This window comes from Tamandua tetradactyla, chromosome 10 (genome assembly GCF_023851605.1).
Source record: "Tamandua tetradactyla isolate mTamTet1 chromosome 10, mTamTet1.pri, whole genome shotgun sequence".
NCBI lineage: Eukaryota > Metazoa > Chordata > Mammalia > Pilosa > Myrmecophagidae > Tamandua > Tamandua tetradactyla.
The window spans coordinates 10,010,107-10,034,839 of NC_135336.1; the positions used below are offsets into that span (position 1 = coordinate 10,010,107).

General features: G+C 37.6%; 1 protein-coding gene across 3 annotated transcripts in view; it reads left to right on the forward strand.

The window, feature by feature from the left end:
* Window positions 1–24,733, forward strand: part of IL1RAP (interleukin 1 receptor accessory protein) — a 152,196-nt gene that overhangs the window by 46,154 nt on the left and 81,309 nt on the right. For all 3 annotated transcript variants that reach the window (XM_077117878.1, XM_077117879.1, XM_077117877.1), the window contains one exon: window positions 8,939–9,003. In XM_077117878.1, coding sequence (XP_076973993.1) covers window positions 8,939–9,003 — 65 coding nt within the window. The remainder of the gene's footprint in view (window positions 1–8,938; window positions 9,004–24,733) is intronic.

Here is a 24,733-nt window from a genome sequence, read left to right on the forward strand (position 1 = left end):
CATATGGTGCATGATTTGAGCTAGTTTGGGGAATGTTCCTTGTGTACTTGAAAAGAATGTCTATTCTACTTTTGTTGAGTGGAGTATTCTCTAACTGTTTATTAGATCCAGTTGGTTGACAGTGTTATTTAATTCCTCTGTATTTGGATGATTTTCTGTCACCTGGTTCTATAGATTTCTAATTGTGGATTTGTCTGTTTATTGTTTCAATTTTGTCAGTTTTTTTCTTTACTCATGCATTTTGAAACTTGGTTTTAGGTACATACATATTTAGGATTGGTATATCTTTTAGATAAATTAACCTTTTAGCATTATGCAATGTCTTCTTTTTCCCTGGTAATTTTCTTTGCTCTAAAATATTATTTCTGATATTAGTACAGTAACTTGAGCTTTCTTTTGATTAGTGTTTTCATGGTACATTTTTCCATTCTTTTACTTTTCACCTACTTATATAATTTAGTTTGATTTTAGATTCTTATAAATATCTTATAATTGGGTCAATATTTTAAAAAATCCATTCTGACAATCTCTGTCATTCAGTTTATGTGGTTAGACTTTATATATTTAATGTAATTATTATGTTTGAATTTAGGTTCACTGATTCATTTTTTGGTTTGTTTTCTGTTTGTTCCCTCTATTTTTCCTTTCTTTATTTTCCTGCACTTCTTAAGGTTTATTTGAACATTTTTTACTGCTTCATTTTATTTCATATCTTATGGTTTTAAGTTTTTTTTTAAGTGGTTGTACTAGAGATTTTAATATACATAACCTTTCACAATCTACTTAGAATCAATATTTACAACTTTTATTAGAAAGTAGAAAACTTAAAACCATAAAGATCCCTTACTCCTTTACGTTTTAGTTGTTTTGTATATTACATCTATATGCAGTGAAAACCCCATCAGAAAATTTCACAATTTCTGCTTTCAAACATCAACTGTGCTTTAAAGAACTCGTGAGGGAGTGATTAATCTATTATATTTACTGAGATATTTACCCTTTGGTTGCTCTTCTTTCATTCCTGATGCTCCATATTTCCTTCACATCATTTCCCTTCTCACTGAAGAGCTTCCTTTAGCAATTCTAAGAGCAAGTCTGCTGGAAACAAATTCTCTTAGTTTTTCTTTATCTGAGAACGTTTTTGTATAATTCCGTCTAGGAGGACATGTTCACAGGGTATAGAATTCCTTGTTGAGAGTTCTTCTCTTCCCCATTCTCATACTTCCTTTAACCCTCCATGATTTATGATAAGAATCCACAGTCATTGAAATTATGGTTCACCAATAAATGTTTTTTTGGTGAATATGTTTTTCTCTGGGCACTCTCACAATTTTCCTTTGACTTTATTATTTAGCACTTTGATTATGATGTAACTGGTTGTGGATTTCTTTGGGTTTTTACAGTTTTAGTTTCACTGAGTGTCTTGAATCTATTACCTATCATCTACATCATTATCTATTTACCTATCTATCATCTGTCTTTTGTATATCTTTATGCAAATTTTGGAAGATTTCAGTTATTAGCTGTTTAAATATTTTTTTTCTGCACCACTCTTTCTCCTCGGTTCTGGGGCTCTGATGGTATAAATGTTAGACCTTCTGGTATTATCCCACAGGTCCCTAAAGCTCTCTTCATTTTTTTTCTCCATTTCTTGTCTTATGTGTTTCAGATTGAATGATATCTATCTCTCTTCAAGTTTACTATCTCCATCTTCTGTCATTCTCCATTCTGTTACTCAGATCATTTAATATTTTTTGGTAACTATTTTTTTAGTTTAAAAATATCCAAGAAGCTGGTTCTTCTTTCTAGCTTCTATTTCTTTGCTGGTACTTTTTATTTTTTCATTCACTCTTAATTCTTAGAGTATCTTTGTAAAAACTTCTTAAAATTTCTTTCAGATAATTCCAATATGTGTGTGTGTCATATTGTGGGTATCTGTTCATTACTTTTTTTCTGTGTGAGTTGGGATTTTCCTGGTTGAGCATATATAAAGTAAGTTTGTATTATATCTCAGGCAGTTTGAATATAATATTATGGGGCTCTGGGTCTTATTTAAATCCTATAAAGTGTATTGATATTTTTGTTTTAGCATGCAATTGCTTGGCTAAGTTGAGACTGCAAGTTTTGAGGAGCCTTCTCTAAGTGATTTCATTATTAGTCCTGTTTGCAAAGACTCTTCAGAGCTCTCTTCAGGTTTGTCCTATATTTGTGCCTCCCTGAGGCCATCCTGACACTTTAAAAGTAGTCTAGCTCTATTGTCAAGTCTTTCGTATGCTGTTGAGAATTAGATTCCCACATGTGTGATTTTATGGGAGTCCCTCTCGTAAGCTCTTCCCTCTTCCCATTCTACACAATGCTTTTTGATTTGCCTGGGCTTCTCATTACAGATATATGGCTAGAAAGCTGGGCTTTTTATTTTATTTATTTATTTTTTAAATCTCACTTGGCTATACACTTTCTACAACTGCTTGCACCTGCATTTGGGACCAAGTGGTGGGAATAGAGAAATAGAAAACAAGCAATGGGGGGTCTCTCTGGTTTTTTGGAAACACAGTTCTTACAGGTGGTGAACATTCCCCTGTCTCAGAGTTGCCTGCAGGCCCTTACTGCTGCTACTGCCACCGCCCCTGCCAAGAGAAGCCAAGAGAAGCCTTTCTTATATGCAGAGCCTGCACTGGAGTAGAGTGCTTCTCCTGGGTCTCCTGTCCACAGTCAAGGTTTTGAGGTGACTTGACTTCAGTAGAAGGGAAAAAGAATGGCAGTCACACTGCTGGTTCATGGATACTTCAAATTCTAGTCGTCTGTAATCTGCTTGCTACTATTTGTTGTTAGAATCCTCAAGTATTTGTTCCGTGCATCCTGTCCATGTTTTATAGCTGCGTTCATTGGGAAAGGCATGATATCCTATGCTTTACTTCATTTTACCGAGAATCAGAGCCCTGTTCTATTTTTGCCAACAACTATTTTTAAAGGTCAATACTGGATTCTGAAATATTTTGCACAGGGATCCTTTTTAAGAATACATAAAAAAAAAAAAAACTCTATAAACTAGATAAAAAGTTGCTGATGAAAACAACCCTGATTTCTTAACAAATGTTATTTCCTTTTATGTAAAGTGAGATTATTGATGACTGGTCCTGTGTTCTTCAAATGCTTGTTTGTACTGTCTTAGGTAGGCATGGCTGCAACTTCATCTGTAAGTTAGAGAAGGGAAAAAGAAGGATCTGAATGGGTTTAGGATTCAAGAAAATGCTCTGACTGAAGGCCTGACTCTACACTGGCCAAGTTTAGAATAGAATTAGTGGCCAAGTTTTCAGTGAGAAGGTTACAGAAAAGGGCATCTGTCAACCATGGCAGGTATCAAGCAGGTCATAGCAACCTTATGCTTATAGGAGGTTCATCCAGCTTGAAGCAGGACTTTACAGGGAACAAAATGAAAAGTGTCAGCTCCTGGAAAGAAGGCTGACAAGCACTGGCTGAAGGTCCACACCCCAACCAGACTGGTGGGCTTTGAGTAGTGATTGTGATCTGAGTTTGGGACCTACATCCTATATGTTGAATCGAGAAACCAAGGGAGAGATCCTGTGGCCTGGAGAAACACTGATGCACCATAGGAAGGCTGCAGCTTAGTCAACTGGTAGTCCAGAGCTAATACCAGCCTTGGGGCAGTTTGTCACCACTGTCCCAGTGGGAGAATCCCATGGTCAGGGCTGACTCAGAGGTAGGGAGATCTCAAAGCTTATCAAACCTAGGGGAGGCAGGCAATAGAAAGACACACATGCAGGTGTAGATGTTACAGTTCTGAGCACATTCTTCGTTAACATCACTGCGTATTACATAGAAATAAGTACATAGAAGGACCTTCTTGCTTGATGCCATAGGGATCCGAATTGATATACTGGGAAGCAATAACATTAACTATGCTAGAAATTAGGGGTGCAGGGGTAGTTTAGTGGTAGAATTCTCACCTGCCATGGAGACCCAGGTTCGATTCCCAGTCTATGCATGTCTGAAAAAATAAATGAACAAGCAAAACAAACAAACAAAAAACAAATAAACAAAAATTCAACAAATACTGCTGCAATAACGGGATACTCAGATGGAAAAATAATGAAATGTGACCCCACCATACAGCATGCAAAAGAATATGAAAGAAATATTGACACCTAAGAGGGGAAATATATATTATAGCAAATAAAATGGATGATGGAGGGAAGCCTGACTGGAAATTTATTATATAAAAATTCCAATTATCTTAAGCAAAGGGTCTGTTATGCCTCATCACGATAATCTAAAGTAAGTGTAAATTCCTTTGCTCTGCCAGTTTTCCCATTTCTGAAAATACCATGTGTCTCCTCTCTGCTAAGAAACACAAACTAAGCATGTGTTACTACTTGCCATAAAGTTCTAAGGCTGAAATGAAAGCAAGATGATGTTAAATGAACCAGAATTCTCTGAGGTTTCAGATCAGCCAGCCTTAGTACCTTTAGTCTAGGAACCAGCTTGCACAGTCACGTTTTCTTTCTGGACTGCTTTATTCTAACTCATCACAGGGCAGGGCTGACCCTGGATTTGTGTTCGCATATGAGTTTGGTTATCTTTAGATTAGATTTACCTTGGTGACCTGACTCCCTGCTGCTTTATGTGTAATGCAGTTACTCATGGGAATATTAATTAAGGCCCTCAATCACACTAATTAGAATGTCTTCTAAATGTTGCCTAAGGAATTCAGTGGCTTATAAACAGGCAAATTTGGAAATTCTAGAGGTGTGAGGTGTTTTGTTTTTTTTTAATAGCCAAAAGCAATTTACAAGGCCAAAGTGCTGAGCATAGCTGAGTGTTGGGGCTGAATTTACTGTGTCCTGAATCTGCAATGAGTATCTAGTTGCTCTCAGCTGACAAGGATTAATGCAGAATTATTAATTACTTTTATTAATGACTTGAAGAGGACATAGGTGGCATGCCGATCAAGTTTATAGATGGCACAAAGCTAGGAGAATAGCAATTATTGTGATGACAGATTCTGGAGCCAGAATGATTTCAGGACAGAATTTAGTGGCAATCCATCCAAAACATGCCTGGCAGAATGATCTGCATAGGACACCGTTTGATGATTGTATTGCTCAGAGGCCTCTGGTGATTCTGAGTTTTTTTTTTTTTAGAGGAGTTGTGGGTTTACTGAAGAATCGTGCATAAAATGCAGGATTCCCATATACCACCATATGATTAACCCCGTGCATTCATGTGATACATATGTTACAACTGATGAAAGCACATTTTATAATTGTACTGTTAATATTAACCATAGTCCATAGTGCAATTTAGGATTTGCTGCTTGTGTAGTGAATTTCCATGGATTTTTTGAATTTAGAATATGGGTTACCAGGGAACGGGTTTGGTGTATAGGAAGTTAAGGCTTAAAATGTGCAGAGTTCCTATTTGGAACAATGGAAATGTTTTGGGAATGGATGGTGGTGGTGGTAGCACAACACTGTGAATGGATTTAACAGTAATGAAATATGTATCTGAATAAAGTTAGCAGGGGAAATGTTAGGTTGTATATATGGTAATGGATTTTTTTTTTTTAACTTTTGCTTTGGTTTGTTAAAGCTGCTGGAATTCACTATACCAGAAATAGAACAGCTTTTATAAAAGAAATGGATTAAGTTACAAGCTTACGGTTCTAAGACTATAAAAAATGTCCAAACTAAGGTGTCTAGGGAATGACACCTGAACTCAAGAAAGGCCAGTGGGTCGTATTAGCTGGGAAGGCACATCTACTGGGGGTCTTTGGCATCTGGTTTCAAACAGCTTCCCCAGGGATGTTTTCTTTCTGCATCTCTAAATTTCTGGGTCTCATTTCGGCTCTGTTGGCTCTGTTGCATCTAGACTCTCTCCAAAGTGTTTCCTCTTTTAAAGGACTCCAGTAAACCAATCAAGACATACCTTAGAAGGGCAGAGCCACATAGTTCCATCTAATTAAAAGGTCACACCCACAATTGAGTGGATTTTATCTCCATGGGAACAATCTAATCAAAGATTCCCACCCTACAATATTGAGTCAGGGTTAAAGGACATAGCTTTTCTGGGGTACATAGCATTTTTTAACCAGCACACCTTACTTGTTTTTAAATTAAATCTGAAGTTTTTAGCCTGTTATTCAAAGCCTTGCAATATTCTGATCCTAATGACCCCTGTTTTACAACAAAATCTTCTATAGTTCTTTTTCTAATGCTCTGTGCTTGAGCCAAACTGACTTATTTATAGAGCATTTCCTATTAATGCTCCATGCTTTCCGTACCTTATTCTCCACTAGGAGTTTCTTTTTCCCATACTTACTTCTGCTTCAGTTCTAAATGTCCAGACCAGTACTTGCTTAGTCCAAAAGCCACCTCTTGTATTGAGTCTTCTTTGATTGCCTTGGCTGGAGTATCCCTTTCCTTTACAAATCTTCAGCAGCACTTATCTGTTCTTCTCTGAGTAGGCTATTTTTATCTCTGTTTACTTTGGATTTCAGTTACTTTTTTTTGTATCGTTTTAAATTCCTGCTAAACTTTGCCTTGCACTAGAACTTAAGAATGATAAATCTTTCCACCCCTTATAGTCAACCTCCACAGGTACATGCTCTATGCGTAGTTGGTGATATTGGAATGGTTTACATGGTGCTTATCCACTCTACTGAGGACAAATGCCTTTAAACAAATACCTTCATCTTGTTCACCAGAGTCCCCCTGCAGTTATGTCAGAGTAAATTGTAAACAGCAAATTTTCAGTACAGGCATACCTCGCTTTATTGTGCTTTGCTTTACTGTGCTTCACAGAGGTATATTTTGCAAATTGAAGGTTTGTGGCAATCCTGCATTGAGTAAGTCAGTTGGCACCATTTTTCCAATAGCATGTGTTTACTTCATGTCTCCATACCACAATTTAATTAAAGTTTGTACATTGTTTTTTAAGGCATAATGCTATGATACGCTTATTGGACTATGCTATAGTGTCAGTATAACTTTTATATGCACTGGGAAACCAAAAAATTTGGGTGACTTGCTTTATTGTTAAATTTGCTTTATTTTGGTGGTCAAGACTCAAACCTGCAATATCTCATAGGTATGCTTGAACATGTATTATTGAATAAATCAATGGAGAGAAGATGATTTCCTTAAGATAATTGTATAAGAATTGGAAGGGGGCAGTGGTGGAAAGAAAGAGGCATTTAATCTCTGAGATAAAAAGGTTTGAGATATAATAAATTCATCTGTGATATATGTACAACCAGTCTAAAGAAGGAAGCGGATATTTTTGATGATGTGTGGTCAAGAGAAGTGACAGAGGAGCTCTAGGCTTTGGAAACCTGCAGCATCCTTCAATGTGAACAAACACCCTCGTTTGCCTGGGCAGTGCCACCTCATACCTTTCGTTTCAATTTAGCACTCTAAAAGGTGTCCCATTTTAGATGGTAAGTTATATGATCGCTGTCTTAGTTTGCTAGCTCTGTTGTAACAAAAGACCACAAGTGGGGTGACTTAAAACAACAGAAATTTGTCTCACGGTTTGGGATGCCAGAAGTCTGAATCAAGGTATTGGCAGCATCATGCTTCCTCTGAGCTGTGTAGGGTTCTGGGAGCGGCTTACCAGCAATTCATCATATTCTTTTGCTTGAGTCATAACTCAGCCTCTGCATCCATCACATATCTGTCTTCTCCCTCTGTCCCTCTGTGTCCAAATTCCTCTCCTTATAAGGACACCAGTTGTATTGGACTAGGATCTACCTTAGTTCAGTTTGACCTCATTTAACTATTATCATCTTCAAACATCCACGATCACAGTCATGAGAAGTAGGGTTAGGACTTGAACATGTCATTTTGGGGGACACAATCTAATCTATTATAGGCACTTTATTTATCAAGTACCTCTTTGGCCATTTTAGGTTGGTGGATCTTTGCAGTAGTGAAACTGTTAACATAGGTTAAAGTATAAGGTCATAGATTCTGTAGTTAAACAGACTTGGGTACAAAGTCCAGCTCTGTCACTTACTAAAAGTATGAGCTGGACAAGTCACCAAGACTGCTTTAAGAACCTTTCTATGGCCATGGTGTTCACAACAGAAAGCAGAGGTCTTGAGCACCGAATTTCTCAGTAATCTCCTGGTTTCAGAATGAGTAAACCTACAGCAATGATCAAGGACCAGATATTTATAAGATAGTAGGGAAAGAAATATTTCACAAAGTTCTTAAATCTCTAGGCTTTCTGCAGTAAAGATCAAGTGTAGGTCATGGGTATGCTTGTTTCCTGTTTTAGCTGGTTATCAATAAGAAGGCTAAAGATCCAGAAACTGGACCCCAGCCTCATCGTTTATCTCTTCTGGCGAGGAAAGGAGAAAGTAGTGGCAGTAGGACCTGAGGTTTAAATATTTCCCCTTACTATAAATTCAAAATGCAATGGACTGCAGACCAAATGTGAATCCAGGATTCTAGGCTTTCTATTCATCACTAAGAAAGAAAAGTGTCCAGATCATAAAATAGTTCCAATTGGGAATAGACCAGGGAAATGAAAAGAAAGTAAAAAAGTCAAATTTATCTAGCAGAAGTATGACTCCTGATGAAAAAATTCAGGTGAATATTTTTTAAGTAGGCAGTTACAGTTCAGTCTTAAGAGACAGCTCTGGAACTGGACTGCTGAATTTTGATCATGGATCTCCCACTTGCCACCCAAGTGATCTTGGTCAAGTTATTTAAACTTGTCTCGGTTTATTTATCTACAATATGGGGATTTAAATGAGCCTATCTATCTTATTGGTTGGTTGTGATTAGTAAATGAGTTAGTGTAAAAATCCTAGAACAGTTTCTAGTCCATTGGTTAGTATGTGTATTCATTACTTATTATTTAAGAAGTTGAGAGTAATAAGGACTCACCCTTACCTTTGTATGTATGTTGACAGGATGGGACTTCTGTGGTATGTAATGAGTCTCTGCATCTTTGGGATCCTGCAAAATGATGCCTCAGGTAAGCGAATGGCTTTTGATTATCTATTAAAATGCAAGTCATGCATTATTGGGTAATCTATCAACTCTTTATCAGAATGAGTTGAAGAGAACATTATATTGTTCACATTGTCTTTTGTGATAGCCTGTTAGACAGAATCGTAAAATTTTGGCAATGGGAGGAGCCACTGACATCAGTAGTATTCACAGGGCACATCGCACTCAGGGCAGTGTGTGTAAACACAGGACATTCTCATAACCTTTATACCCAAGTCACTGGAGATCCCGCTTCTTTCCCTTAACTCAGGTACTCGGAAAGAGAATGTCAGTGATGATGGGCACAAATTTATTTTCCAGCCTTGGGCCAATAGTGAACGAAAGACTCTGGGTTGGTTGTTTCATCGAGTCCTTATAGAAACTAACAAATAATAGATGGGTTTCTTTTTCTGTATAGGGAAGAAAAGGCCCTATCTTTAGGCTCTTTCTTTGGACACTGCTTCATAAGGAGCCAGCGTAGGCCTTTAGAGAGTTTAAATAACCCAACTCAGTTATCATGAAACTGGATCACATGAAATCAGGATTAGAAGGACTGGGAAGTCCATCTTTTCAAGTCTCTTCCGATCCCCAGGATTACTGCCTGGAACCATTCGTTGTAACCTGTGATGAGTCATCATCTAATTGTAGTCCATTATATTTTTGAATTCTTCTGTAATTCTTAGGAAGTTTTTGGAACCTATAACTGAAATTTGTCTCTGTCATTTCCACATGTTCCTTTGGATTAAATGCTTGATCAAAACAGAAAATAACTCATTTAAAATATTTAAATTTTAAATAAAATTTAAAATCTATAATTTTAAGGCAGGGCATTTAGGGATCTTCATTTAAAAAAAGCTTCTCATGGATGATTCTTATGAAGGCCATAGGACATACTTTAAATTCTCTTCTATAAAAGAGACTGAGAAATGTTAGATCAATGACCATATGACCATGGCCTCTATCTTATACAATGTATTCCTTTAACTGCTTTTCACAGGGCATGGATTTGAGCCCTGATCATCTCTCCTGGTTGCATTTGAATTGTTCTGTGTCACTTTAAACATTGTAAACAAAATATGGCAAAAAAGGAGAGCTTTGACTAAGAGTACAGCTCAAGCTGAGAAAAACAGAAGTAACTTCAGACCTTGGTGGCCCTAGGAAGTTTCACAGAGGAAAGGATATAGTATAATCAGGGCTCATACAATCTGGGACACAAGCTCCACTGGCTCTTTGGACCAGTGTCTGTCCTGCTTGGTTGGGTGTCTTATCTCATCGGCCAGTGCCAGGATGTACCGATTGCAAATGTGTGGAATATAAGCCCTGATTATAATTTGTTCTGATTTGATTCAGTTTTATGCTTGAATGTTATCTGCTCATAGGGCCTTCCTTGACCATGTTATCTAAAATAGCCCTGCCCAAAACTCTCTATCCTTTATCCTGCCATAATTTTTCTTCATAGAAATCATCATTTTCTGTTGTTATATGAACTCTTTCTGTTCCCTCCTATTCTTCTTTTCTTCCTCTCCTTTTCCTCCCTTTGTTCCTTCCTTCCATCCTTTCATTCCTCCCTCCCTCCTTTTCTCCTCCTCTCCTTCTTTCCCTTCCTCTACTTTCAAGCTATAGGACAGAGACTTACACATTTTGTTTGTTACCTAAACACTTGGAAAAATGATTGATGAATAGACATATAATAGACACTCAAAACAGGCATGTTACATGGATGAATAAGTGTCTCTTCATATTCCTTTTTTGTCCAAACTGGCCAGTTTCATAATGGAACTTATTCAGATCCATACCAGCAACTCATCAGTCTGGTTTTGTGCCTGGCCTCACCTTAAAGGAAAAGGGAGAGGTAACTGTGTTACCCTTGTTGAGAGAGCAGGGAAACCCCAGACGTTAGTGTGTACTGGCCTTGACAGTGCTGGTGTGTCCTTCTGAATGACCTTTGCTGTAATCCGTCCAAGAAAACTCTTCTCCCCTTCCCCAGTGCTGCTGGAAAGGGAGCTCTTTAGTCAGGAACTGTGACTCATAATTCTGCCAGGGGAAGCTGACTTCTTGAACAAGATAAGTTCTCATAGCATCCCCATTGAGTCATCATGGGAAACATGCTGTAATCCGCTCGGTCCATCTGGCACATATTCATCTGCCTTCCTTATGAAGAGGTATATTGTGTCCATGTCAGTGCTGCACTTCCTCGTTAGAGGAAGAGCAACAAAAAGGAAGCGTTGTTGACAAAAATATAGGGTGGTGGGGGAATTGGCTCTGGGATATCGGGAGGGGGGAAAGGATCATTGCACATCCTGAGGGATCAGCTGACCTCTCTGTGCATGAAGGTATCTTTAAAGCATTTTGCATTTTAAATATTTGATGTCATTTGATTTCATACCCAAACCATGGGGTAATTCAAGGCAGCTGTTTTAACTCCCATTTTTAGATTTAAAAACTTGGGATCAAAGTGGCTAAGTGAATTGCCGAAAGCTATAAGGCTAATACTTAGCAGGATTGAGACTTCAAAAAGTTCTCCACTTCCCCAAATCTGTGTTATCTTTACTAAGTATGCTCCCTCTGGGCATATTAAGATCCGGGGGATCACAAGTAATAGTTTTCCTGACTGCTGGGGAGCCACTCAGTAATAGGTTTCTGTGCTTTCTAGATAAGCAGTATCTTTACATTCCCCCACTCCCATCTTTTTCAGAAGTTTTCTTCAGGGGGCAAATCATTGTGATAAAACTCAGCACTCCCATTTTTTGTTTATTATAGTATTGAACGTTTCCACAACTACATTCAAAGAAGTTCCCCTTTTGCAAGAATTCAACTAATCACACATTTCTCTTTTGGTATGTTTCATTGGCAGCATTTTTGAACGTCAAACTGCTAAGGCTGCCTCTGGAGAAGAAATAAATATTTCTTACCTGTGATTCCAAGCTGGGGAGAGAGTGAAAACATATAGTATGGTGAATTTCAAAAGCATTGCCATATCAAACTTATTTGCTAAAAAGACCACATAAAAATGATAGGCAATGCATTTGCTACTCCCCCCTCCAAAGCACATTCACATTGATCTTTCTGAATATAGCTTTTTATTTCATTCCCATTATTATTAATGTCACAGAAAACACTGTGGGGTAAAAATTCTTAAGCTCAGTTTGTAGTTGAGGAAATGAAGAGGCAGGAAGGTGTCCCAAGTTCACAGTGCTCTGAATGGCAGGCTTGCTAGAGCTGAGTTTTACCGGCTGCCTGACTCCTTTATACCACATTGTCTGTCTTCCTTTAGGATTTTCTTCTGCTAAGAAGAAAGAGCTCCTGATTTTTTCCTCATTATATTTCAAAGAAACTTGCAGAGTGTGGACATGGACTCTTGGCTTATTGAGAAGGAGTTATGCTATGAAAAATAAATCAATAAAAAATAAACACACATTGCTCTACTGGGAATTGAGACATTGGTCTATTTCATTCGGTGGCTTATTTCATTATATTAAATAAGTCACTTGATCACTCTGTGTCCCTGTGTCTTTAGCTATAAACCAAACGAACTAGCCAAAAAACCTAACCAATTATTCTGCCTTCTTGTTTTTATTAAAAAGCATTCTACATTATTGGTATACGTGGTAGACTCTTCCTGTTATTTAATTAAACAGTTTCTCTTCCTATCATTTAATTAAACAGTTTCTAATGACAAGTGTTTCTCTTACAAAGATTTCATTTCTTTCTAAAGATCGTGTAATTGATCGTTTTATATTATAGAATCCAGGGTGAATAAGGCAAGTTTCTTATTTAAGGTTTCTACAGTAAGTTTCTACAGAAAGAAATGAGAAAATGAATATCAAACAGAATGTTTTGAGAGAGCAAAGAAAACATTTATTAATCCTGTTGGGAGATATTGGGGAAGACTTTCTGAGTAAAGGATAACTGTTCTTTTCTAGGAGGAGATGCATCTTTTGTTTGGGAACAAAATAATGCAGGACAATTGAGGGGGCAGGGAATGGAAGGGCAATTAGAAACAAAACTGCAAAGGTGGTGTGGGAGCAGATTGTGGAGGACTGGAATCCCCGCAAGAAAGAGAATAGCTGCATTTAATGTATTTTAAATGTAGTTGGCAGGTTTCTTTATTTCTTCTTTTTCCTTTTTAAATTCTGTTTTACTCAAGTCTAGAAGAATGTATGACATTTTTAATACTTTGGTAATGGTTCTTTCAGCTTTTGGTAAAAAATCAATTTGCTGCCATCTCCAATGGCCTCATTTTATTTGAATGTGCTTTTTTAAAAAACTCGGCACTCAGATGTGCTTGTGACATTCCCTCCTGTCTCTGTTGCACATGGCTAGGCATCCTGAACACACTTCGTTTCTATGTAATTTAGTTTGCACATTTGGAGAATGTATATAGAATATAGTTCCATTTTCTTCTGAGACCTAAAGGTCATTGAAATTACAGCATGTCACCCTGTTGTCCTTTAATAGCTGCTTCTTGGGAACAGATCTCTTCAAACTTTTTACTCTCTCTCTCTCTTTTTTTTTTAAGACTGCATTTATTTGTATTTTGAAGTACATTGGTGTTTATTTTTAATTTACTTTATACTTCTCAAGAGTAACTGGCAGACTGATGCTGGCTTTGCAAATAGACTCTTTAGACCTGCTTCGTGTATCAAAGTGATAATTCTACGTTTAGGAAAATTACCTGATTCTTCCTTGACATGGGTGTGTTGGTTAAGGGAAACTATTATTTTTGTAAGAAATATATGGGTGCATATGGCTGGAGGTGGCATTGTTTGGTTTATAAGAATTTATTCTGCTCTTTGGATCACCTTTGTTTCAGAATTGTCTTCACAGAACATTTGTTTCTGCCATGTTGAGATGAGTTTTCTGAACCAAATAGTTGCCTTGATTTTTCAGGGAATCATTCCCAGGTCTGTTCCCATCCATTTTTTATTCTGTTGCTTTTAAAATCTATTTTCTGCTTAGTGACTTACCTTTTTTTAGGAAATAAAATATATTTCCATTGTATTTCCAACCTCAAGGTAACAAAGTGATGATTATTCTATATTTAAATTCAGTGGGTGCTGCTATCTCTCATTTATTTTAGGGCATGAGAGAGAAAATGAACTCATTTTACAAATAATCTGGGAACCTCAGTCAATAATTTCAGGAGCCTGCCATACGAACCCATAAAGGCTGATGTACAGAATTGCCCTGTTTTATCTCTCCCTGTTTTTAGAGGCATATGAACGATGAAAATGTAAAATGACTGAGAAAATAGTCACACCCTCAATAATCTAGACTTGACTGTGTTCTGTTTTCATGAATTTCATTTTGCCTGCTCTTGGCATCAAAACTTTTTGTATCGTTACACATTGCTAGAAGAGTAAATATCACCTCCCAGCAGTGTTGTAGGGTCTGGAATAATAAATTAAGGATTTTCCCATCAATTATTTTTTTTTCTTCAGAGATACTTTTTTTTTTTTTTGTATGCTGTATGGTGAGGGTCACATTTCATTCTTTTTTCATGTGGCTATTTGTTGATTTTTTTGGGCGGGGGGGTATGTGTGCATGGGCCGGGGATCAAACCCTGGTCTCCTGCATGACAGGCAAGAATTCCCCCACTGAACTACCCTTGCACCCTGCGTTCTTTTTTCTTTTTTGCATGGGCAGGCACCGGGAATCGAACCCAGGTCTCCAGCCTGGCAGGCAAGAACTCTGCCACAGCGCCACCATCGTCCGCCTTGCCTTCATAGTTTTTGAAGTGCCCTTTTAAAGGAAACAGAAGTGCACGTTTTGATATGCACACCAAGGTACTGGTGTTTGCATTTTCCCCTTAGCTTATACAACAGTCCATTGCAGCCCCTTTATGCCTTGGACTTGCCATGCCAGCAGACTGGCCCAATTAGGAGCTTTACCAGCTATGCTTCGTACATGGACCTTGGGGCCTCCTATCTAGGTGTAGATGGCCAAAGTGGAAAGAAAACAAAAGAGAGAGCATCCATCAATTGCTAATGGTTTTTCTACATAAATATAACATAAGTTATACATAATATAACTTTTTATTGAGAGTTGACATTTAAAAAATTCTATCGAGTATTTTATCTATTCATTATTTGTATTATATTATATAGTATATATTATGGATCACAATAGTCTAATATAAAGATATTTGTTATTGTTTATTTTGACTCTTTATTGAGAGTATGGTGACTTTTATTTGAGTCCCAATTATTTACGCACTCGCATAGCAAATATAAGTATAGTTGAAATTTAGGACTTCATTATTATAATTTTTGGGGAGTACATGGGCTGGGCATCGAACCTGAGTCTCCCTGAAGGCAGGTAAGAATTCTGCCACCGAACTACCTGTGCCTCTCCAGATTTTACCATTTTTAAAACAAGCGTAGATATACAAATTGTTGTTCTCAAGTGGATTTCAGTTGTTATTAGCCATAATTTACTATAGCTTGTTTTCCCTTTTTTTACTTTGGGGTGAAACCTTTAACTGTTCCTTCTGGGTGTGTTTGCTGTTCAGATACATTAGGCTTAATAGCTTTAAATTGATGCACCTGAGTTAACTCTGCCCTTTTTCTACTTCCTCTGAGACTTCAAATTGTCCCAAAAGTTACTTAATGAACTGATTTTTACTTTCTAGAGAGAAAACATGAACTTTATCCTTATTTTTTTCCTAATTTTCTTTGGCATTTTTAAACTCCTTTTGATTCCCTAGGGAAATCAGATTTCTCTTGTGAAAAATTTTTTGACATCTGTAGCTTGATTCTAAATGACTCTTCAGCATTTCTCATTGCCCACTCAAGGTAAAGGAAAATGAAGAGAAAAGCAAGGGGAAGTAAAGAAGGGAACAGATTGGAAGGACGAGGAAGAGAGGGAGAAAGAGAACAGAAGCAGAGACAGAAAAGAGATAGAGAGACAGAAATACATAGAGAAAAACAGAGATAGAGACAGCGCCCCACAGAGGAAGTTGCTAGAATTGATGCAACCCCAGCTATATACCCTTTTAGATCATAAAGAAAAAAAAAAAACACCTTTCTTAGTACCACACTTAACATACTCCCTCTTTCTTCTTGGATGATTTTCTTCTTCAACAGTGACTTTTTTTAGTTGTGTTCTTTTTATTATTAATTTTGACATTCTGATTCTTTTCCTCCTTCCTATGATATTAAGATGATGTGAGGAAATAGTAGCCTTGAATATTATGCAGGTATTTCCTTGCATCTCGGGCACCTCCAGTTGTGAGAGCTCTCAAGATCTCCAGAGATAATGCTTGTATACCAAGGATATGTGCACTCTGACTGAAGTTTATAGCAGAGATGATGTAGGCATAGAGCTCTGCACAGCTCTCACAATAGTGGAAAAAGAAGAGATGGCCGTCTTGAGCATAGACTCTGGTTTTTCTTTTGCCTTCTCTTTCCATGAGTTCTAAGTGAAAAGCAATGTAGTGTGGTTTGCAGTCGGGACAAAGAGGTGACGCATCTGTGCCGGGAGCACTGTGCTGCTTGGGGCTCAGTGGAAACCTAGCTTGTATCCAGGCCTAGGAGAAGGGTGAGGCTTTGCTTTGGAGAATAATTGAAAGCGTGGAAATTGTTAACAGTAATGAGTAAATGGACAAGTCGGAGGACTCTCCCCCACTGTGTGCAGTGGTCTGTGTGAGATCCTGAAGGAGAGTTCAGAAAGAAAGAGAAGACAGGGTCTTTGTTCTGGTGTTGCTTTATTAGAGCAAAATCTTAGTTATCTCACCTTTATTACTCTTAATATCCTGATATTAAAAAGGTTCTTCTTCTCATTTACAATGCAGCGATAATTGATGACTGCAATAGCAGTCATAAAGCATTATACAATATTGAATTTTTTAATCACTAAAGGAAAATCATGTGACGCTAAGCATAGCTTTCAATCTCTTTTATTCTGATTCTCTGGAAATTGGTAATAACTACGTGGCTTGTGTGTGTGTGTATGTGTGTGTGTGAGAGTAATAGAAGGAAAGGAAGGTAAGGGAAATTGCACTAAATGAATTAGGATGTTTATAAATATATAGCATAAAATTCTGAATAATCCCATAAGATAGGTGTTTTCATCTACATTTTACTAGTGAGGAATTCCAGATTCATAAAATTTATTGAATTTTATGAATTGAATTTTATGAATTTACTACTATCTACTATAGGCATCTACTTGCCCATGCTTACAGTAGATAGTAGTAAAATTTGTATTTTTGTCTGACTTTAGTATGCATGCTATTTGTACTATCCCATGCAGCCGCTGAATTCTTTATAATCAAAGCTCTTTACTTTCCAAACATGCCAACCAGAGGTTTCTGTAAATAATTGATGATATGGAATACATTCATTTGAAAAGCACATTCAAACAATTAAAGAAAATAGAGAAAATAGGATGTGATTTTTCCCGTTGCAAATGCTATTTTAATTTGACTTTCTCCAAGCTTCCTTGAAACATGTATTCTATGCTTGACTTGCACATATTCAGATTGTGTACATCTTTCCAGGACTACAATAAATTGCCTAAAGGAAAGTAGTTCTAAAGGATTGCAGATGAATGAAGGAGAGGGGTCTTAATACAGCTGCAATGATGGTCAGGTGGGGTGGAAAGCTGTTAGCTTTAGCTTACTGCAAGGTTATTCTGGCATTACTCATTTGGCCTCCTGTGTTGCAACTCAGAGATCAAATGACTGTAACTCCTTGTCTTTTCCTCCTTACCCAACTGCTGCAGACTCTTTCCCTCTTCTTACTTGTTAAGGGACTTAGTAAATGTGACTTACATCAGGATAAGAGATTATAATTTTTTTTTTTTTTTCAGTTTGGAAATGCCAGTTCTTTTCTGCTAGATTTTGGCAATGATTGGGTGTGAAAGAGTTTTGAAATTTGTTAGTGGTTTCACTCCATGTGCCGTTTTATTTCTGATGGAGCTGATATGTTTTATCTTTCTCAGCAACTGCCATTGTATGTGTGTGTGTGTGTGTGTCTGTCAACAAAATAACTAGAATAACTGTCACTTGGATTCACCAAGTGCACAAAAGATTGGGCTGGAAGGATTATCACTGATCCATACAGAGGCAAAGCTCTTTCACTATGAACCTTCCAGAATTGAAATCCCAGCCGACTTAATGCACAAATCCTCTATAGCCCTAGGAAATCAAATTTTTCATAGGCTAGTTATACATTTTAAAGCATGCAATCCTTTTGTCACAAGAGGATAATATCTTCCTCTCTTATTTTGATAAAGCACCTTTGTGATTTAATAGAAATAGGGCAAAGATCTATACAACCTCTGTATATGGGGCAACCAATCCTTTGTGATTAGAAGTGAAACTCAACTCAGCCCTTGTTTCCTGGGTACCTGTTATGTACGAAGCTTTGTACCATAGAGAATGTAAAGATGCATACGACATTGGATTTATTCATTTGCAGGGCTGGGGTAGGTACTAGATGTTGTGCTAGCCTATATTGGTAAGCAAGGCAGAAATTATCTCTGCCCTCATGGAGCTTACAGTCTTGGCAGGAGGGGAGGGACAGAAGAAAACAAGTAAATAAACACATTTTATTTTATTACTACTTTTTATGTTCTGGGAAGGTTATCAGTAAGGCACATGTCATTGATAATGGAAAGCAACGGGGCAATATTACAGATAGGTTAGGTAGGGTTATTCAATGAACTGCTGAATTGCTAAGAAATTCTCAGGGGCCAAAATTGAAGTGAAAATCAGGAATCTTAAAAAAAAAAAAAAAGGGAAGCCAGCTCTACAGCTGGCAGCTACCCAGGGTAACACCCATAGTCAGTGGGATAGTTGTATTTAAGTGCTAGGATAATTGGATAATTCCTTAAAAAATAAGTTAGATTCTTACCTTATGCCTTACCCTAAAACAAATCTCAGTGAAATGAAATATTTAAATGTAAAAAATACATTACACCCTAAAAGCACTAGTAGAAAATATGTGCAAAGTTTTATAACCTTGGAGAAGGCCTTTTCAGATATTTCATCAAAAGTAGGGACCAATAAAAGAAAATTTGTTGTATTTACCTGCATAAGGATTGACAAAGTTAGAGTAGCATCAAAATATGATGAATGAAGTTAAAGGACAAATGAAAAATTAGGAAAATATGGGTATCTGACTAAGGATTAATGTCACGCGAACGCAAGGAGCTATTATTAGACTCAAATGAAAGCCTTCCAGTATAAATTATACTGAATGGAAAAATGGGCAAAAATTTGAAGCTCAAGCTTGTGAGTAAGTAAATAAATGCAGTATGACCAGCAATGAGATGCTGCCTTTCACCAATCAGCTTAGCAAAGATTAAAGAGACTGTCCTCCCCAGCCTTGGCTAGGGCATGGTGACATGATTGTGGGTGAAAGGATGTGGAAGGTACTTTGGCTTATTGTTCCAAAGGTCCCTTGAACCTCATGGTATATCCTAAGGAAATAATCAGAGAAATGCATCACAACGCATTCCCAACTATATTTTTCATAAGATTACTAAAACAGGTAACCAACAAGTGTCCAATGATAAAGGGTGCTTAAATAGGTTGTTAGAGCCATAAAGTGGAATACTATGAAGTCGTTAAAAATATAATATACATTCATATTTGTTGACCTGGAGTTGAGTTTATGATAGAAGTGTCTGTTTAACAACAGCTTGCGAAGCTGCAGGTTTGGTTCAGAACTTTGAAAAAACTGTGACAATTATTTGCTGGGAGCAAATTGCTAAGTTTTTATGAAATTTGCCAGCCAGTTGTTAAAATTGTGGGTAGTTTGAAATTGGCCATGGTGAGATTATCGCAGCAAGTGGGGAACAAAAGCTATAAAGCAGCCCCACCCTCAAGCTCGTTTACTCACACACCAGTGTGTGCGTGGATATGTGAGCAAGTGTGTGCATATATGTAGGAAACCTTTGCTAGATGATACACCCAAATCTCAACAGTGATTATCTTTAAACTATGTGTGCATTTATTCCCTCTCCTCTTTAAAAATAATTTTGGGTATTTGGGGAATACATTACAATTTGATTATATTTATAATTAGAAATAAAAGGTAAATATAATTTTTGGAAACAAGAAAGAATGAAGACCAGAGCTTGTTGGAGTCCTAGGGATGGGAAAGAAGGGATGCTTGTGAGAGAGAGTGTAGAAGCACTGGCTCTTTGTTTCTACCTGTAAATTGGGATGTGAATGATTTTCCCAGCACAGAGATAATTTCCAGGTTTATGAAATGACCTTGTTAGCCTAGTTTTAATTAAAAAAAATTAAAAGCTTTGTGAGATGAGTAGCATTGTTGATGTTCCTGCAGTGTAACCATGAATTGTCTGTATATTTGTTAGGAATGTAATGTCAAGAAAATAAATTTGAGGCATCCAAATACTTGGAAGCTGAAATCAGTGAATCCCTACATCCCCACTTCAAAGGTTGCCAATACTGGAGACTCAGCCCCCAAAATACCTAAATACCCTGATTCTTACCTATTTTATTTGCTCACTTAAACATTTCTATTGATTACAGGCTGTTTTGTGGGATTCTTCTTCTGTTGTTGTTTTTAAAGAATTCTGTACTACAGATACAGTGGGCTAGCTGTCAACCTTTCATTATCTATAGGCATGATTATACATGTGTTAAAACAAGTGAATAGGGCGGGCCACGGTGGTTCAGCAGGTAAGAGTGCTTGCCTGCCATGCCCGAGGACCCAGGTTCGATTCCCGGTGCCTGCCCATGTTAAAAAAAAAAAAAAAAAAAAAACACAAGTGAATACTTCTTCCTTCATTCTGTCTGTATTCCTTCATTCTGCCATGCAGTCAACATATGCAGTCTTGGACTTACAATATGTGCCATAGTTCACATTATTATTATATTAAACATTCATGTAAAAGCTTTGCGTGGGCATGTCTCCATTAACTCTGTGTTTAACCTTTTAGAGAACTGCCAAATGGGTTTCCAAAGTGGCTGTAATATTGCAAATGATGTTTTGAAGTACTGAAATAGCAGATTTATCTCATGTTGGGCATTATACCACAGCCCTTTTACAGAATGACTCCATATGGTAAAGTGCATTGCAACAATAAAGAAGAGATCATTGTGAATTCCCAGGATTCGGCCCTTTAAACCTTGATCCAGTAGAGGAGAATCTGAGCATTTGCTTTTTTGTTAGTGCAACAAATTTAGGTCTTTGCTGTGGTTGCTCAGAAAATGTCCTGGTTTAGAAAATGTTCTGGGTAATTCACAATACGTAATGGAGGGGAAAAAATCCTGGACTCAGGTCAAATCTCTCTCTAAGTGACTCAGTGTCCTTACCTTTAAAATGAAAATGTGAATATCAGTCCTGCTTACTTTGCAGAATTGTTATGGAGCTCCAATGCAGGAATATATTTGAAAGTTATCTGTAATCAGCAAAGGCAAGTAAAGAAGCAGAAGTTGAGTTGAATGAACTTGGAAATTGATGCCACACATGTGGCAGATGGGTAAACATCAACTGGTCATCTGTGTTAAAGATTAAGATTGAGATTTTGCCTTTTGAAGGTGGTTATTTGTGCACAAGAGTCCACATTCCCAGGTGTGATTAAACCTTTGCCCAGAAATGTTTTCATGAGCTCTAGGTGCTTATTTACTGGCCAATTTTCTAAGAATTCAAAGGAAGGTAGTAATATATTCTTTAAAATCAGTTGCTTTGAGACCAGTCTGTGGTCCCATGGTTCTCTGCTATTTACTCTGGCTTTGATGACTCTAAATCAGTTGAGACTTGTACTGTTTTTCAATTGAGGTGACTCTGGAGATCATTCTCATGCAAACTTCTGTTAGACATTGCTAACTACAGTTAACTTGACAACCCCCAACCAAAACCATCTCAGCCAATCCTAAAGAACATCTCAGGCAATATATACGATTCTACAAAGGTTCCATGCACTAGGGTAACTTTCCAGAAAACTACAACCTCCAGATGGGTCCCTGGACCAGGTGAGTCCTGAAACCTAGAGGGGCCAGCCTCTCCAGAACATCTGCTGTTCCATCTCCTTACCCCATATTGTTGAAAGCCCTTCCAACATGAGAAAGTTAGAATGGGCTTAGCCCAAATACCTCTAAAGAGGGGGAGAAAGATCAAAGCTGATGGTGGAGTTATACAGAGAAGATAGGGTGTAACAAATGAGTGTGACTGCTGAATCATTATATTGATATATTTTTTAGTCTCCTGGATGTTCTAGTTTGCAAGCTGCCAGAATGCACTGTACCAGAACGGAATGGCTTTTTCAAAAGGGGTATTTATTAAGTTGCAAGTTTGCAATTCTAAGGCCATGAAAATGTCCAAGTTAAAGCAAGTCTATAAAAATGTCCAAATTAATGCACCAACAAGAGGTTACCTTCACTCAAGAAATGCTGATGAAGTTCAGGGTTTCTTTCTCAACTGGAAAGGCATATGGCGAGCATGGCGATGTCTGCTAGCTTTCTCTCCAGTCTTCTTGTTCAGGAAGCTCTCCCGGGGGCATTTTCCTTCTTCATCTCCAGAGGTTTCTGGCTGTGTGGGCGCTTATGGTTCTGGTGACTCTGAAGCTTTCTCCAAAATGTTTCTTCTTTTAAAGGATTCCAGCAAACTAATCAAGATCCACCTGGAATGGGTGGAGTCACATCTCCTTCTAACCAAAGGTTAATACGCACAATGTGGCAAGTCACATTTTCCTGGAGATGATCTAATTAAGCTTCCAACCTACAGTACTGGATAGAATTAAAAGAAACAGCTGCCTCCACAAGGTGGATCAGGATTAAAACACGGCCTTTCTCGGGTGCATAATCCTTTCAAATCAGCACGCTGGGACTCTTCGAAATAGTCACAAACTCTGTGTCCTTTCCATTCTAAGGCCTTCACTCAGCCTCTCTCACCTTTGCCCCTCATACCTTGCATTCTATAGCTTTAGCTCAAAAGTCAATTCCTCAGGGAATATACCCCTTCCTCTGCCAGCTCAAGCCCAGTAATATCTCTATAATATACCTTTTTGTATCAACGTGTATTTCTTTCTGATGGTACCCATTTCAGTAGGTAATTAATTGTGTGATTATTTGATTTATTAGTTAATGTCTGCCATCTCTAGAATGGACGTTCCAAAGAGGACAGGGAGCTGTTTTATTCACCTCTGTGTCTTTAGTGCCTGACAGAAGGCTTTTCACTGAGTAGGTGCTCAGTAAATACTTGGGAAATGAATGGATAGGTATAATAAATAGATAAAATTAAAGTGTTTACTTTGGTTAAGAGGTTATTTTGTATGGGAGAGCATGATATGTATGTCAGTGAGTTCTGAGGGAGCATAAACATTTATCTTATTGCAGTTATTGATCTCTGCGTTTCCTGTGAGCTTCTTTATTCCAGCCCATTTAGAAACATACAATGATTTAATTCTACATGCTGAATACCGTATTGGTTGTGCAAGATCTAAGCCCTGTGTTTGAGCTCTAGCAAGGCACAGCCCAATCCTCAAATAACAGTTATGTGAGGCTGAACATGGTTAGTGTCATGAGAGAAGTGCATAGAAACAGCTAGGTTTAGGATGGTTTAAGCTGCAGGCATCTAGAAGGGCTTTTTAGAGGGTTAGTGTCATATTATACCTTGAAGGATTAGTGCCATTTGATGGCAAGAGATGGGTGAGCAAAGGGCCTGTGACTGCAAACTTGTTCTCTCAAGTTGTTATAGGCAAATCTCTAAACAAGAAGTAGGAGTTATTTGGTTTGATTTTTTTAAAATGCAATTTTATTGAGATATATTCACATACCATATAATCATCCAAAGTATACAATCCGTGGTTCACGCTATCATCATATAGTGGTGCATTTATCACCACTGATTTTTGAACATTTTCATTACTACAAAAACAAAAATAAGAATAAAAATAGAAGTAAAAAAAGAGCACCTAAAACATTCCATATCCCCCCATTATTTATTTATGTTTTTGTCTTTATTTTCTTACTCATCTGTCCATACAGGTGAGTAAAAGGAAGTTAAAGGAAGTGTCAATCACAAGGTTTTCACAATCACACTGTCACACAGTAAAAGCTATATAATTATATAGTCATTTTCAAGGATCAAGGCTACTGGATTATAGTTCAACAGTTCTAGGCATTTCCCTCTAGTTAACTAAAAACCAAAAAGGGATATCTATATAATGCATAAAAATAACCTCCAGAATGACCTCTCGACTCTATTTGAAATCTTTCAGCCATTGGAACTTTATTTTGTTTAGTTTCTCTTCCCTCTTTTGGTCAATAGTTTTTTCTTAATCCCACTATTCTGGAGCCAGGCACATCCCTGGGAGTTTTGTCTCACACTGTCAGGTTGATTTTCACCCCTGGGAGTCATGTCTCACATGGGGTGTGGGAGGGCAGTGAGTGTCCCTAATGAGTTGGCTTAAAGAGAGAGGTCACATGTGAGTAATAAAAGAGGTTCTCTGGGGGTGACTCTTACACATAATTATAAGTAGGCTCAGCTTCTTCTTTTCAGGAAAAACTTTCGTAAGGGCAAGCCCCAAGATCAAGGTCTCAGCCTATTGTTCTGATTGTCTCCACTGCTTACAAGAATATCAGAAATTCCCCAAATGGGGAAGTTGAATATTTCCTCCTTTCTCCCCAGTCCCCCAAGGAGACTTTCCAAATGCATTTTTATTTTCTGCCCAGATTACTCTGGGATGTATCGCGCATCATACTAAACCTTACAAAGCAACAAGATCTCACTCCCTAT